At 49.8% G+C, this 12,486-nt stretch overlaps 1 protein-coding gene across 4 annotated transcripts in view; it reads left to right on the top strand.

The window, feature by feature from the left end:
- Positions 1-297: 297 nt before the first annotated feature.
- Positions 298-12,486, top strand: part of NRP2 (neuropilin 2) — a 120,596-nt gene continuing 108,407 nt past the window's right edge. For all 4 annotated transcript variants that reach the window (XM_024563796.3, XM_024563797.3, XM_024563801.3 and 1 more), the window contains exon 1: positions 298-1,218. In XM_024563796.3, the coding sequence (XP_024419564.2) occupies positions 1,146-1,218 (73 nt within the window). In that variant the 5' untranslated portion in view covers positions 298-1,145. The remainder of the gene's footprint in view (positions 1,219-12,486) is intronic.

Genomic DNA, 12,486 nt, shown 5'->3' on the forward strand with positions numbered 1-12,486 from the left:
GGCGCTCCTTCTCTGGAGCAATTACGCACGGGCTGCTCCGCGCAGCCAGGAGCTGAGGAGCCTGGGGTGAGCGGGAGGTTCGGGTGGGAGTGGGGCGGCTGGGTGGGAGCTGCCTAACTTTGATCCGGCCGCGGCCCCGGGGAAGCCGCCGCCGCCCCGCCCGAGGTGGGTGCCGCGGCGCTCGGCTCTGCGCCGCGCGTCTCCGCGGCTGCCTCTTTAATCAGGAACACAGAAGGGGCGGGCCCTGAGCCGGCGCGTAATCGGATAGCTCTGCCGCGGCTCTGACATCCACATGCTGCTCGGCCTGAAAAGGCAGGGGGGAGCCGGAGGGGAAGCTGAGAACGCGAGCGAGGCGGCAGCCCGCAGCCCGCCCCCAGCACATCCTCAGACGCTCAGACACTCGGCCAGGCGCTGGGCGAGGTGGAGGTGAAGGCGGGCGCGAGCGAACTCGGAGAGGGGCTCGCTCACTCCCAGGCGATCCCAGCCGCCTCCACCGCACCGGCAGCAGCAACAGCAGCAGCACCAGCGGCTTCCTTCTTCAGACTCCCCTCTTGAGGCTGGTTGAAGCGGGTGTAGCCCTTGGGGGAGGATCCCACTAGGGGAACTCGGCGAGGGCAAGAGCCGGGCGGCCGCCTCCTACTCCGGCCGTGCGGCGGTGGGTGCCTCCGCCCTCGCGTGGGTCCCGGGTGCCGGGGACTGTGTGTCAGTTTATGTCTCTGAGATCACACAGCTGCCCGGGGGCAGTGTGATCCCCAAAGCAAGTCTTGGCTTTTTTTTTTTATTATAATTTTTCTTACGCTTGGCTTTCTGGAAATATTCGTGATGTTGTAGGATAAAGGAAATGATACTTTGAGGAACTGGAGAGGACATAGATCCCGTTTTATTTTTAAGAGAGGAAACCCGTCCTCTCTTCCCGGTTTGCTCCCTCTTTGCTGATTTCAAGAGCGACCCTCCTCCTGGTGAGGTGGGGACCCAGCAAGAATAAAGGTGAAGACGGACCGCCAGAACCCGGGAGGGAAACACTGGCCATCAGAAACCTCTGCAGAAGATACTATAAGGAAGACGGAAGAGCGAGAAAACACAAAGACTTACAATTATACAAGAAACCCACAAATCTAGCTCTGGAGAGAGCCTCTTTCTCCAAAATGGATATGTTTCCTCTCACCTGGATTTTCTTAGCTCTCTACTTTTCAGGACTCGAAGTGAGAGGCCAAGCAGGTAAGCCCCTTAAAGTTTTTTCTATTCATTTCAACATGCTTTCCCTTTAAAAGTCACTGCTAATGCAGGGGATGGGGGGCACAAGGAATGGCACAGGAAAGAGGCTTCCTCAATACTGAATAATTGAAAGAGATCCCAGCCGGCCCTCCCTACCGTACACCACCGCTGCTGCTAAAACCCAACTTTATTCTCCTACTAGGAGTGTGTGTGTGTGTGTGTGTGTGTGTGTGTGTGTTTTGAAACATAGACAGGATTTGGCGGTGTTCAGATGTCACATATGGACTGAATCAAAGGTTTAAAAATACTACAAAGCCTTTTTGCATTACAGTTTTTGGGAATTTTTTTCCCTTTCTTGAAGCAGAGCACATCTCCCTTGAGTTTCTTCAACCTAGCCAGCGGAATATAAATCATTTGCATTCTCTCCACTTAGCTACATTGAGCAATGTTAACTGAAGGGCTTGGGAAAGGCAAGAGTCTAGTTTTGATTTTCCAGTGCTGTGGATTCTTTGCAGAATGTGTGGATACGCCTCAAAATCACAGGGCTCAGGCTGCTGGAGCAAGTTGGCTTTCAGCTGAGCTAGGGGCTTGGAGCTGGGTGCTGCTGGCAACCAAGGCGGTTCATCGTCCCTGCTCTCTTTCCTGCATCCATGTGTTTTCTGGGGAAATAAATCGTGATCTTTAAAAAATTATTAGATAAAACAAACTGTGACCCTCCAAAGTCTCTCTTGTGAAGTGGTAGAAACTTTTGAGAGGAATTTGTTCTCAAGCACTGCCAAAAAGGGTGTGGGGACTGAGTGCGGAGATAAGCACCAAAGGCCCCGAACGTCGGGGACCAGTATTTGTGTGGGTATGTGTGTGTGTGTGTGTGTGTGTGTGTGTGGAGGGGCAGCTGGCACAGGGGTACACTTCTGAGCAGGGATCGCTGGTTTCAGGGAATCTGGTGGGGCTTGTCCTTCCTTCCTGCCACCACTTTCCAGGGTGAGCTTCTCTTCCCTCTGGGAACAGTGTCTGGAATCTGACAAAACTCTGAGAAGCTGCTACAGGTGATTGAGAATAAGGAAACCATCTATGGAGGAAAGAAGGAACAGGGAAGGGAGAAAAAGCCCTCCTGCGTGCTTACCCAGCAGCATTCCCAAGGCTCCAGCTGCAGCCGCTTGGGCACCTCCCCTCATCACAACAGCCAGTGGGTCGGGTGGGAGCCAGCTTTGAGAAAGGGCAAGTTTGTGCCCGGTTCCCTGATTCACACCTCCTCTCACACACACGCACACCCCACTTTAGGCTGCACACCCCACTTTAGGCGCCGGTGTTTATGTGGGGGAAAGGGAATTCAGGATTGCCCTTGCAATCCAAATCCATATGTTTGCTGTACCTTCTCTGCTTTGACTGGTCTCCACTTGGGGAGATTACCTGTGCCTCCCCATTCCCTCTTACCTTAATTCTAAGTTCCCAGTTTGAAGTGAAATGAAATTACCTCCCACCGACCTGAGGGCTGCATAAATTATGTATGTTTGTGTGATTCGCTGTGTGTGTGCACTCGCACGCGAGCGCGCGGTGATGATGTCCACGGTATATTATGTATTCAGGCACAGTCTCTGGTAGGCCCCGGTTCACGAGTGCGCAGACACTGGCGCACACACCGGCAAACGCACACAGTCACACACATTACACACAACTTCAGAATCTGTGTGTTGTGCAGAGCGGGAGGGGTCGTGAAGCCCGGGGACATCTTCTACCCCAGATGTTCGCACATCTGTCCCCGAGCGCTGTGTGGAGTGTGTACGTGTGTGTGCGACACCGAATGGGACCCACTCCCCCTCCGCCACCTGCCTCAGCTCTCTCTGCAGAGCCCCCCGCCCCCACCCCGCAGCCTCGCTACGTCACTCCTAGAGAAGCCCCCAGGCGCGGAGCACGGGGCAAGTCACCCTTTTGGTGGGGCGCAGAGCTGGGACCCGCCCAGGGATAGATATTCTCCAGCCCCCCGAAAAGACTATCGCAAGCCCCGCGCTGCTCGGGCTTTCCTTCGGAGCGGCCCACTGGCACTCGGGCAGCTGGCGGCGGGTGGCAAAGGGCGAGGCCCAGCTAGACCTCTGACTCACCCGGTGCGCGCCTGCCCGGAGGGGGCCGGGCCCAACCGGCCGCAGCAACAGCGGGAACCCATTCCTTGGAGTCAAGCGGGGTGGAAGGTGAAAGAGGGGGAACAATTGAGCAAATAGCCCCTCGGTGTGCGGCCTGTGGGACTGGTGGGCGGCGCGCACCAGGCTCCCCCACTCCTCCGCACGCTGCCCGGCCAGATCGCAGCACCGCTGCCTTCCTGCCTCCCTTCTGCCCGGGCTAGGGGACTCTGGGCCCGCTGGCCAGGCTCTGTCCGGAGCTCCCTCTCTGCCTTCCCGCGTTCCATTCCACGCTGCATCAACCCTCCCTCCACCCCTGGAGAGCCGTCTTTGAAGGGCTAAGGCCCGCGGCCGGCAGAGCTGAGGGTCTGAGCTCTGGCTGAGCTGGGTGGCGGGAAGCCGGGGTGGGATTTCCAAGCCGAGGGCGGAGAGAGACGGAAAGGAGCCAGCTGGAGCCTCGGGAATGCGCTCGACTTGCACCGCCTCTAGCTGCACCGCGCGCCGAGCGCCCGCCGGTGCGCCCAAACAGGTGAAGAGCACGCGGCTCCGGCATCCACGTGGTGGTGAGGACTTGGTGGCCCCCAGCCCACCCCAACCCCCAGAGCCGTCTCTAATGCCGCATCGATTTGTTTGGGCTACGCAGTAGAAACATAGTCGAGCAATCCATAAACATTCTATTAGGCAAAAATATTCCCAGTGAAAGCAAAACCGAGGCTCAAGCCTGGGCAAAGTTGGCAGACTGTAACTCCTCCAGCCTCTGTCTCCCCTCCTCCTAAGGACACCACCAGGGAGAAGCCTGCGGCTTTTCCTCGAGGCTGCCCAGTGCCAGAAAGTTGAGTCTCGGCTGCAGTTCCCTGCTTGGAAGAAACCTCTGCAGTAGCTGGCGGGCCTCTCCTACCCGTCCCGCCCCCCCCCCCCCACCTCGCTCTTTGCTTTTCCGCGTGAGAAAAAGAAATATTCACGGCCAATGCTTCATTTTTACTGATTGATTTCTTTTTAATATCAACACAATTTAATGGAGGCGAGGCGAGCTGTGATTAAATGGCTGCCCCGGCCTTTCGCCTGGAGCTAACTGCACCGCAGCTTTTCCCACCAGGTCCCGGCGCCTGGCTGGTGAGGGCAGGGAGGGAGCAGAGCTCACACTTTAGGGCTGGAGAGGGATGATGGTGGAAAAAAACCTGTCAACCCCCTGGGAACCAAGGTTTCCAGGCCAAGCACAGGGGACCCATCCGTGTGGAGAGCAGGACCAATACAATGGCATCGGTCCCATCAAGATCGCGTAAAGTGTATGCAATACAGTGGAGTCACTCCTGTCGACCAAGATGGCCGCTGGTCAGCCAGGACAGGTTGGGTCAAGAGGGAAACTACCCTAAGTCAGATCAGACACATCTGCAAGGAGACACACCTAAGATACCCGCACAAGTGGTCAGAGCAGACACATGTGGCAAGAAGACACACCTAGGATATCTGCACATGTGATCAGAACAGCCACATCTGCAGAGCAGGACCACCCACACAGATGGGCTCCTGGGCAAAGTCCCCACTTGCCATCAGGGGTGCCAAGACAGTTATCAAAAGACCCAGAAGGCTGGAGAACACCACTTTCAAGGTATAACTGAGGCTCCAGACCACTGCTGAGACAGCCGAGCTCCACACGCCAGAGTGCTGCCCCTCGCCACACTGCTCTCCCTTGGCATCAGCTGGCCTGCTGGACTGAGGACTTCATCTGCCCTGCTGCCCACCTGGCTCCGGAGATCCTACCTTGCAAGATGCTGAAGACTCCCTTGCCCACTGTGCTGTCTCCCGGACCTGCAGACTGAGACTCTGGGACTCGAGTTCATTATTCCCTATTGATTATTCTGTGTATGTGTTATATTTCTCTTAGATTGTTAGAGTGTGAGTAGGATATTAATGTATGTTCATGTTCTATTTTGAGTGATCCTGCATGCAATAAAAGCTGGGTGAATAGTGTAACTACTGTGTGTGACTCTGGTCCATTCCTCGGTGCCGGGCTGCTCAGCAGGCAGCTAGCCGAGCAGTTGCCCGGCTGACATATAGGAAAGACTGTGTCACAAACTTATGTTTGCGACACCCCGACTCATCTGTATTGCTGCTTCTGCAGCTCCGCTTGAATTTGTCTGGAAGGGGAGGGGATGCATGCTCTGGTTTATTGGCACGTGCTCACGGCTTGCCTCCCTTCCTCCACCTCCCTTCCTTCCTTTCGGTTTCAGACGGAGAGGAGAGCCCCCTGGCGCTAGCCATTCTCTGTCAGCGCCTGGCCACAAAACTCCCCTTTACTGGAGTTAATCATGGTCTGCAGGGGACTAGGTTACACTCAGGAAGTCATTCAGGCCCTGACAATGGGTTTCTTCAGAGTGGCAACTCCCAGCCCCAATGTCCACAGTGCTTGGGGCCAAATGAACCCAGACCCTATAACCTCCTCTGCCTGGAGAGCTTTGATGGTGCTCGGGTTTTAACACCATTGCCATAGACACAGGGCAGACACTCAATTCAACCTTCCATCTGAAATGATCAGATAAGAGGTGTAAATTGGCTGTGGGAGACAGGTCTGTGTTCAAACAACTCCTGAAAGAGAGGCAATGATGGTCTAGGCTCCAGATGAGGGTTTGAAGAGAGTTTCTCTTTTAGCCTGTCCCCCCTACCCAAGTGGGATAATTATGAGCAGGCATAATAATTTGCAACAAAACTATCCACTTCTAGATTCTGCACAGACAGCCTGTTCTAGGCTCCGGGGGCTGATCTCATGCCCGCATTCCATAGGTACCCAGTGACCTTTACCCCGTAAACTGCCCCGGAGGTAGTGAAACTGTTGCCCATTGCCAACAGAGCACACAGTGCAGAACGGCGGGGAGAGGAGAGCTCCCGTGAGGGCTTTGGGCAAGCCCCTTCTTGTCCCAGACGAGCCTGGTAGGACTGTGGATGCCCAGGCAGCACCTCGCGTTTGGACTTTTTGTCATTCTGTGGAGCCCTCAGATGACGCTGCAGAGCACCCGACTGGCAAAAGGAAAGGTTGGAAGCGTCTGGAACCCCAGGCTATCCAGACAGGACTCCTGCTGTCTACCAAATGGCTTTCAACACCGCTATTGAATGTAAAGTCAGCACTGGGGCAAAGAAAGGTCCGTTCCTATCTTCATGGTGTAGAAGAAGCTAGGAGCCCAAATGCCAGTTCATATGCATTGAATTGAGAGGCATGAATGCAAGTAACAGTTGGGCCTGGTGGGGGCAGGGAGTTAGACAATTCTGGGTAACCTACCTGGTGTTTTCACTCAGCTGCTCACTAAAGCAATCAAGAGAATGAGCTGACCTTGGATAATTCAAGTGTGGGACAATTCTGAGTTGGCAGAATTCAAAGCTCGTTTCATGGGTAAAGAGTTTTCAGAATGTATTCCCCAGAAGTCCAGTTTGGAAAGACTTTAGGAAATAAAGATGTGATTTCCCATTCTTAAAGGATAGAGCAGAAGCAAAATACCATTTTAATTTCTTACACTGACAAGAAAGGACTTGAAAAGTGACGCCTGAGAAGTAGTTTGTAATGTCATTAACATATGTGATTGTTATGTCATCTGACCATCATTTGCCACTGGCCAGTCTTTGAGGCACCCTCCTGGAGTGGCAGACATGTGCTTGAACCCCAGAAGTTAAGTCTTTGTACTGTTCCTTCCAGGTAAGGAAGTCACTTAAAAAAAACATTAACCCATTCCTGGAAGATACTGTGGGAGTCTGTACTGGAGAGCCTACAGCATTTTTCAAAGCTTCATCTACCTTGATGAGAAATGGCTGAGGGCTTAATGGTTTCCTTACGATATGTAACAGGATTCAGGATTCAGTGGGGTGGTTCCTGGCAGTGGGGCTGGCCCCCTAGGAGAAAGCATCTTCTAAAGGTTTAGGAAACTGTCAAGTTTAGATAAGGCTGAGCTCTGATCCTATGGGACCTTGGTTGTATTAATAAGGAGAAATTAATTTTTAACCACTGGGCACATTGCCAAATTATGTGACCTTTGGCAGACCAGCTGTGCTATAAAAATAAATCCCCCGTTTCTGAAAATGCTGTTCTTATCCAGTAGAACAATAACAACGTGGTATTTGGCATAGATGAAGAGCAAGGTTGAGAAGAAAGGAGAAAAGGAGGAGTTGCCAACAAAAATCCCTCCCATGTTTTGACACATAGTTTCAGGCTTGAGCATCCTATCTCCTCCCCTCGCCCCCAAAACACACACCCTAGTTTCCAGCACACAACAAAGGGCCAGGAGGACAAGGAGCAGGGTCCTGGGGGAGCAGGGAATGGAGAAGGTGTTAAGTGCTTCCAGCCCTCCCACACCCCCAGCCTTGAACACTTCTCCCTTTGTCCACACAGATGACTGGCATGGGAAGAGAATAGGGAGTTTCAAAGAGGCAAAATGTTTGTCTTTCCCTAAATGCCACTAAATAAGTTTGTCACGTGGAAGTTTTGGGGAGAATTTCATTGGGCTTTCCGGCTTCCGAAGCACTGGAGACAGACCGCCTGCGTTAAAAATCCAGCCCAGCCACTTGCCAGTTCTGTGATCCAGAATACTTAATCTCTCTGTGCCTCGGCTTCCTGGTCTGTAAGATGTGTTGGATAAAGCATGGCCTGCATCATAGGTACCATTATCTGCCTATTCGGAAGTCATTTCATCTTTAAAACGGCTTCAGCCCTGATCGGTGTGGCTCAGTGGGTTGGGCGTCATTCCACAAAGCAAAAGGTCACGGGTTCGATTCCCTGTCAGGGCACATACCTAGGTTATGAGTTCGGTCCCTGGTTGGGGTGCCTACTAGAGGCAACTGATTGATGTTTCTGTCTCACGTTGATATTGATATCCTCCCTTCCCCTTTCTCTAAAAATAAACAAAATCTTGAAAAACAAAAACAGCTTCAGTGGGGTTATTACAGAAAAAAACCTGTTTTACAGAAAACACACTATAACCATTGTGGTAAGTTCATGTTATTTTTATGAGTTGTTTTTAATAAGTAAATAATTATTCCTTCTCAGCTCTTACCCCACGAAACCTTTGCCTGTGTTTTATAAGCTTCAGATTATCTCTCAGCACTCTGTTCTTCACAGAAGGCTATTCTCCACTGGGTTCTCATCTTAGATCTACTTCTCTTTGCATTTTTTCTCTTCTTGTTCTTCCACTTTGTGTTCTCGCCTCTACTGATTTTTTTTTAAGTCTCCCTCCCTTTTTTCCTTTTCTTATCTCCTATCCTTCATCAGGAAAGGGTGCTCAGCAGGGATCACAGTGCTGAAGGTGCCCCCCCTCCTCCACCCCAAATGTGCAATAACTTCTACTCTGGCATTAAGGCCCCTCAGCAGCTGAACTCAAAAAAGTCATCATAAAGACAAAATAGCTTTTACCCAGCAAGACTCTTAATAATCCCATTTCCCTCTGGGTCTTCATAAAAGAGTCATGATCTAATCCAGAAAAAAAGGAGGGGGCCTGGGACTAACAAAAGGAGAGCTCTCCCTGTAGTGTGCAGTGCGGGGGCCACTGGCCAGCTTGATGCGCTCGTCCAGGGTGGCCCTGCTCGCTGCCTCCGAAGATCCCATGATAACCAGGGCTCTGGCCCGTCTGTCAGTGAAAAAGATAAAGGGAATTGCAAATTACTGGACTGAGTGGTAATAATAATTGTTTTGATAAAGGGGAAAAATAAAACAGATGTGCCCAAAAGGCATTGCGGGGGGGGGGCTGCATTGGGGGGTGGGTAGAGAGAAATGAACTAAAACCCAGCAGGAGACGGTCCATTACCAGCACAAGTTCAGCGATGAAGTAACAGTTTGCATCTTCCTGGTGCTCCTGACAACAGGCATCTAGAACTTGCCTTTGGGAAGGACGGTGGGGGTCTGGAGTGAGGGGGCAAGAAAACCCTCCCACAAGTTATTCTCACCATTATTAGAATTAAAATGTAAGTTCATGTGAACTTCACCACTATTGTCTGAGGTTAGGGTGTCTCCAGAGACATAGTTTACACTAACTCTACCCTGACCTATGACTAGGTGTTGTTATCCCAAGCAAGTCATTTAAACACTCAGTTTATCACTAAAGAAAATTTCCACTTAATAGCAGCTGTGGGCTGGGAAGAAAGGATTGTAGCTGGAGAAGCAGAACAATTTGTGATAAAGCTTTCTTAGAATTTGTGATAACTACCGATACTTTTGGTGTTACATTAGGCAACTAGTCATTTATTAACTCATCAAACCTTGTTGAGACTGACGCTTGGGAAAGGCTCTGGTCTGATCCTGTAAGGTTCACCAAAGATGGATCGGAGGGGGCCTGCCCGCAAGTTGTGGTGGTCCAGCAGAGCAGATGAGACTGTCCTGAGCTCTCGTACAACTTAGAGCAGCGATTTTCAACCGGTGTGCTGCAAGAATTTTTAAAACCTGCAATACCCAACTATTTAGTCAGGGGCACTGTCCCCCTTTCCCTTAGATGGTCAAATAAAGAAAAAATGACAACAGCCAACACAACAACAATCATCCTGTGTGAATGAATCAAAATTATACCTATTTTTTTGTCACATAGGCAAAAAATATATTTGGGGGTATGCTGCACAGTTTTAGAAATTAGTCTATGTGTAAAAGGTTGATAGTTGATAGTTGATAGTCGGATATACGGAAGAGCGTCAGTTTCCCAGGTTTGAGATAGGGAGAGGGGTAGGGGACCCTTGGTGGGAGTGATAAGAGAGGGTGGAGGAGGTAGCATCTGAGCCCAGGTTGAGAGAAAAGATGGGATTTAGACCTGGGAAGGGCATACTGCAGTAAGGGGAAGGTGGGAGCAGAGAGTTGGCCACTGGGTTGGTTTGAGGCAACACTCAGAAGCTGCAGTTTAGAATGTATGGGGGAAAATAATTGCAAATAAGGTTGGAAATAGTAGCTTGAGCTAAATGCAAGGCCCAAATTGCTAGGCCAGGGGGTTTAGGTTTCATTTACTAACCAATGGGGAGCCATTGATGTTTCAACATAAGGCTTCAGTTAATCAAAATAAATGAAAAAAAAATATTATATTACATTTTTTTCCTCCTTTGGTTTTTGGAGAGACCTCAAAATTATTCTTCTCCTATTTCCTTCCCCAAATGTCTGTTGAAATGGTCAGGAATTGTAATCCCAGATCTCTCATCAATGGCATCAAAATTGCATTTGCAATGAAGGCTGGAAAAGAGTGGACATAAATATAAACTAATGATATTATATTGGCTGCCCTATTGGAATTGCATTTGTTTATGATATAAGATGACATATAACAAGGTTACCACAGGTGGCATGATTCAAGGTCAGGGAAGTAATCACATCAAACATACATTTTAACGATTAAACAAAGGTTCATTTTCAGAATCCAAATTGAGGGGAAGAGACTTTCCAAAGCCCTGTTTCCAGACCCAGTACCCAGCTGTCGCCTTGGCGAGTCACTGGAGGTGTTCTAGAAGAGGGGTGTTTGCCGCGTCCTGCCCTCCTTTCTCCACTCTCCTGTGCCGGCCTCCCCTCCCGCTCTCAGATCCCCTCCTCTCTTCCCTCCCTGAGATATTTTTATTCAGATTTTGAACTTTATCACTGCAGAAGTTCACAAGGCTTTCCATTTGCTGTGCCTTCAGGAGTGCATCACTCACTGCCACCCGGCCCCATAAATTGAATAGATTGCATCCCTTCCCAGTTGCCTTAGGAAGTGGTCAAACAGCCGCATTCCTGGGCTGATGGATTGGCTCATTTCTTCCCAGCTTAAGCCACGATACAGATTTTATGAGACTGTCTTGTGACAGGCTGAAGTCGCTTTGAATAAAACAAAATCCAGCCTCAGCTCACAGAAAAAACTCTTAAAAAGCAGCTTATCCAGGGTAAGTGAGCAAAATTTGGTTATAACCCTGAGCAGAGGACTTTGATGATTTGGACGAGGGATTTCAAGAAACTTAAGAAACTCTTTTTGGTTTTCGTATGCATCACAGTTGTTGACAGGCTCACACACAGAACTGTGTATCCATAATATTTATAAATACGCAGCCGCAGACTCAGTTAAGAAAAGAAACGTCAGTAGAGCTACTGTGATTAGAAGAGACATTTGAACTCTCCATAATGCGAGACAGACATGCTCATCTGAAGAATCCTGGAGTTCTGTTTTAGGCTTACCTAAAGCAGATGAAACAGGTGTAACACCTTGAATAAATAATCCTGCTGTCTAGGAGGGTGGAGAACCTTTACTGTTTTGCTTCATCTATGAGTTATAAGATCCCCCACCTCATTATACAGATTCTGAATTTTAGAACTGAAACTGACCTTTAGCCTCACTCTACATTTTATAGATGAGAACACAAAGGCTCAGAGTAGTTTACTAACTTAGCTAAGGTCACACAGCTTGCTAGGGGTACGACCATGCTCAGTGCAGGAATCCTTACTGGCAAAGAAGCAAGGTGACACCCTTCTCTTTTTAATAGAAGAAATCTTCTTTGCGTCAGCTACAAATAATTAAATGAAAACAATGCTGTGGAAATAGGGACAGGATGGGATTATACTGTGGATAAAGGATAAATTATAAAGTAAATAATGTATATTATTTTAATGGAAAGGTGACCCACTACTTTTCTCCACCAAGTACCCTCAGGTGTGTGTAAGAAATAGCTGCATTCTAATCCTTCTACTCTCTTTGCTGTGGCATTTTGAAGTAACACAGGACCCGGTGTCTGGTTCTGTGGGTTTCAAGCTCTATTCCAGCAAGGCCTGATGTTCTTACAGAGAAGGCCTGTTAGAGATGAGGGGAGGGACTTCGAGTGGGCGCTGTGCCAGGTCTGGCCACCCTCCGTCCCAGCACCCAGGAAGAGCTTCACGTTTAGCTGCCTCGCACATGGTGTTCAGGGTAGAGTTTTGTTCAAGGGAAAAACAAACAAACACTTCTAAAAAGAATTTTGAAAATTACACACTTAATTCAATTCACTCACAGAATTTCATCTCTCTTCTTGCTAATGTCAGCCCCCACCCTTCTTGCCAGCCTGCTCCCGTTAACCCAGACCCACCTTTAACTACCCCCTGCCTCTGCGATCTCACATCCAGCCAGTCCTACAGTCCCCTGTTTTTGCTAAGGACTTTTTCCTCTGGTTCAGCTAAACCAAGTAATCTGACTGTTCTTTTATTGTGGGA

The sequence above is a fragment of the Desmodus rotundus genome, chromosome 2 (assembly GCF_022682495.2).
Source record: "Desmodus rotundus isolate HL8 chromosome 2, HLdesRot8A.1, whole genome shotgun sequence".
NCBI classification, from domain to species: domain Eukaryota; kingdom Metazoa; phylum Chordata; class Mammalia; order Chiroptera; family Phyllostomidae; genus Desmodus; species Desmodus rotundus.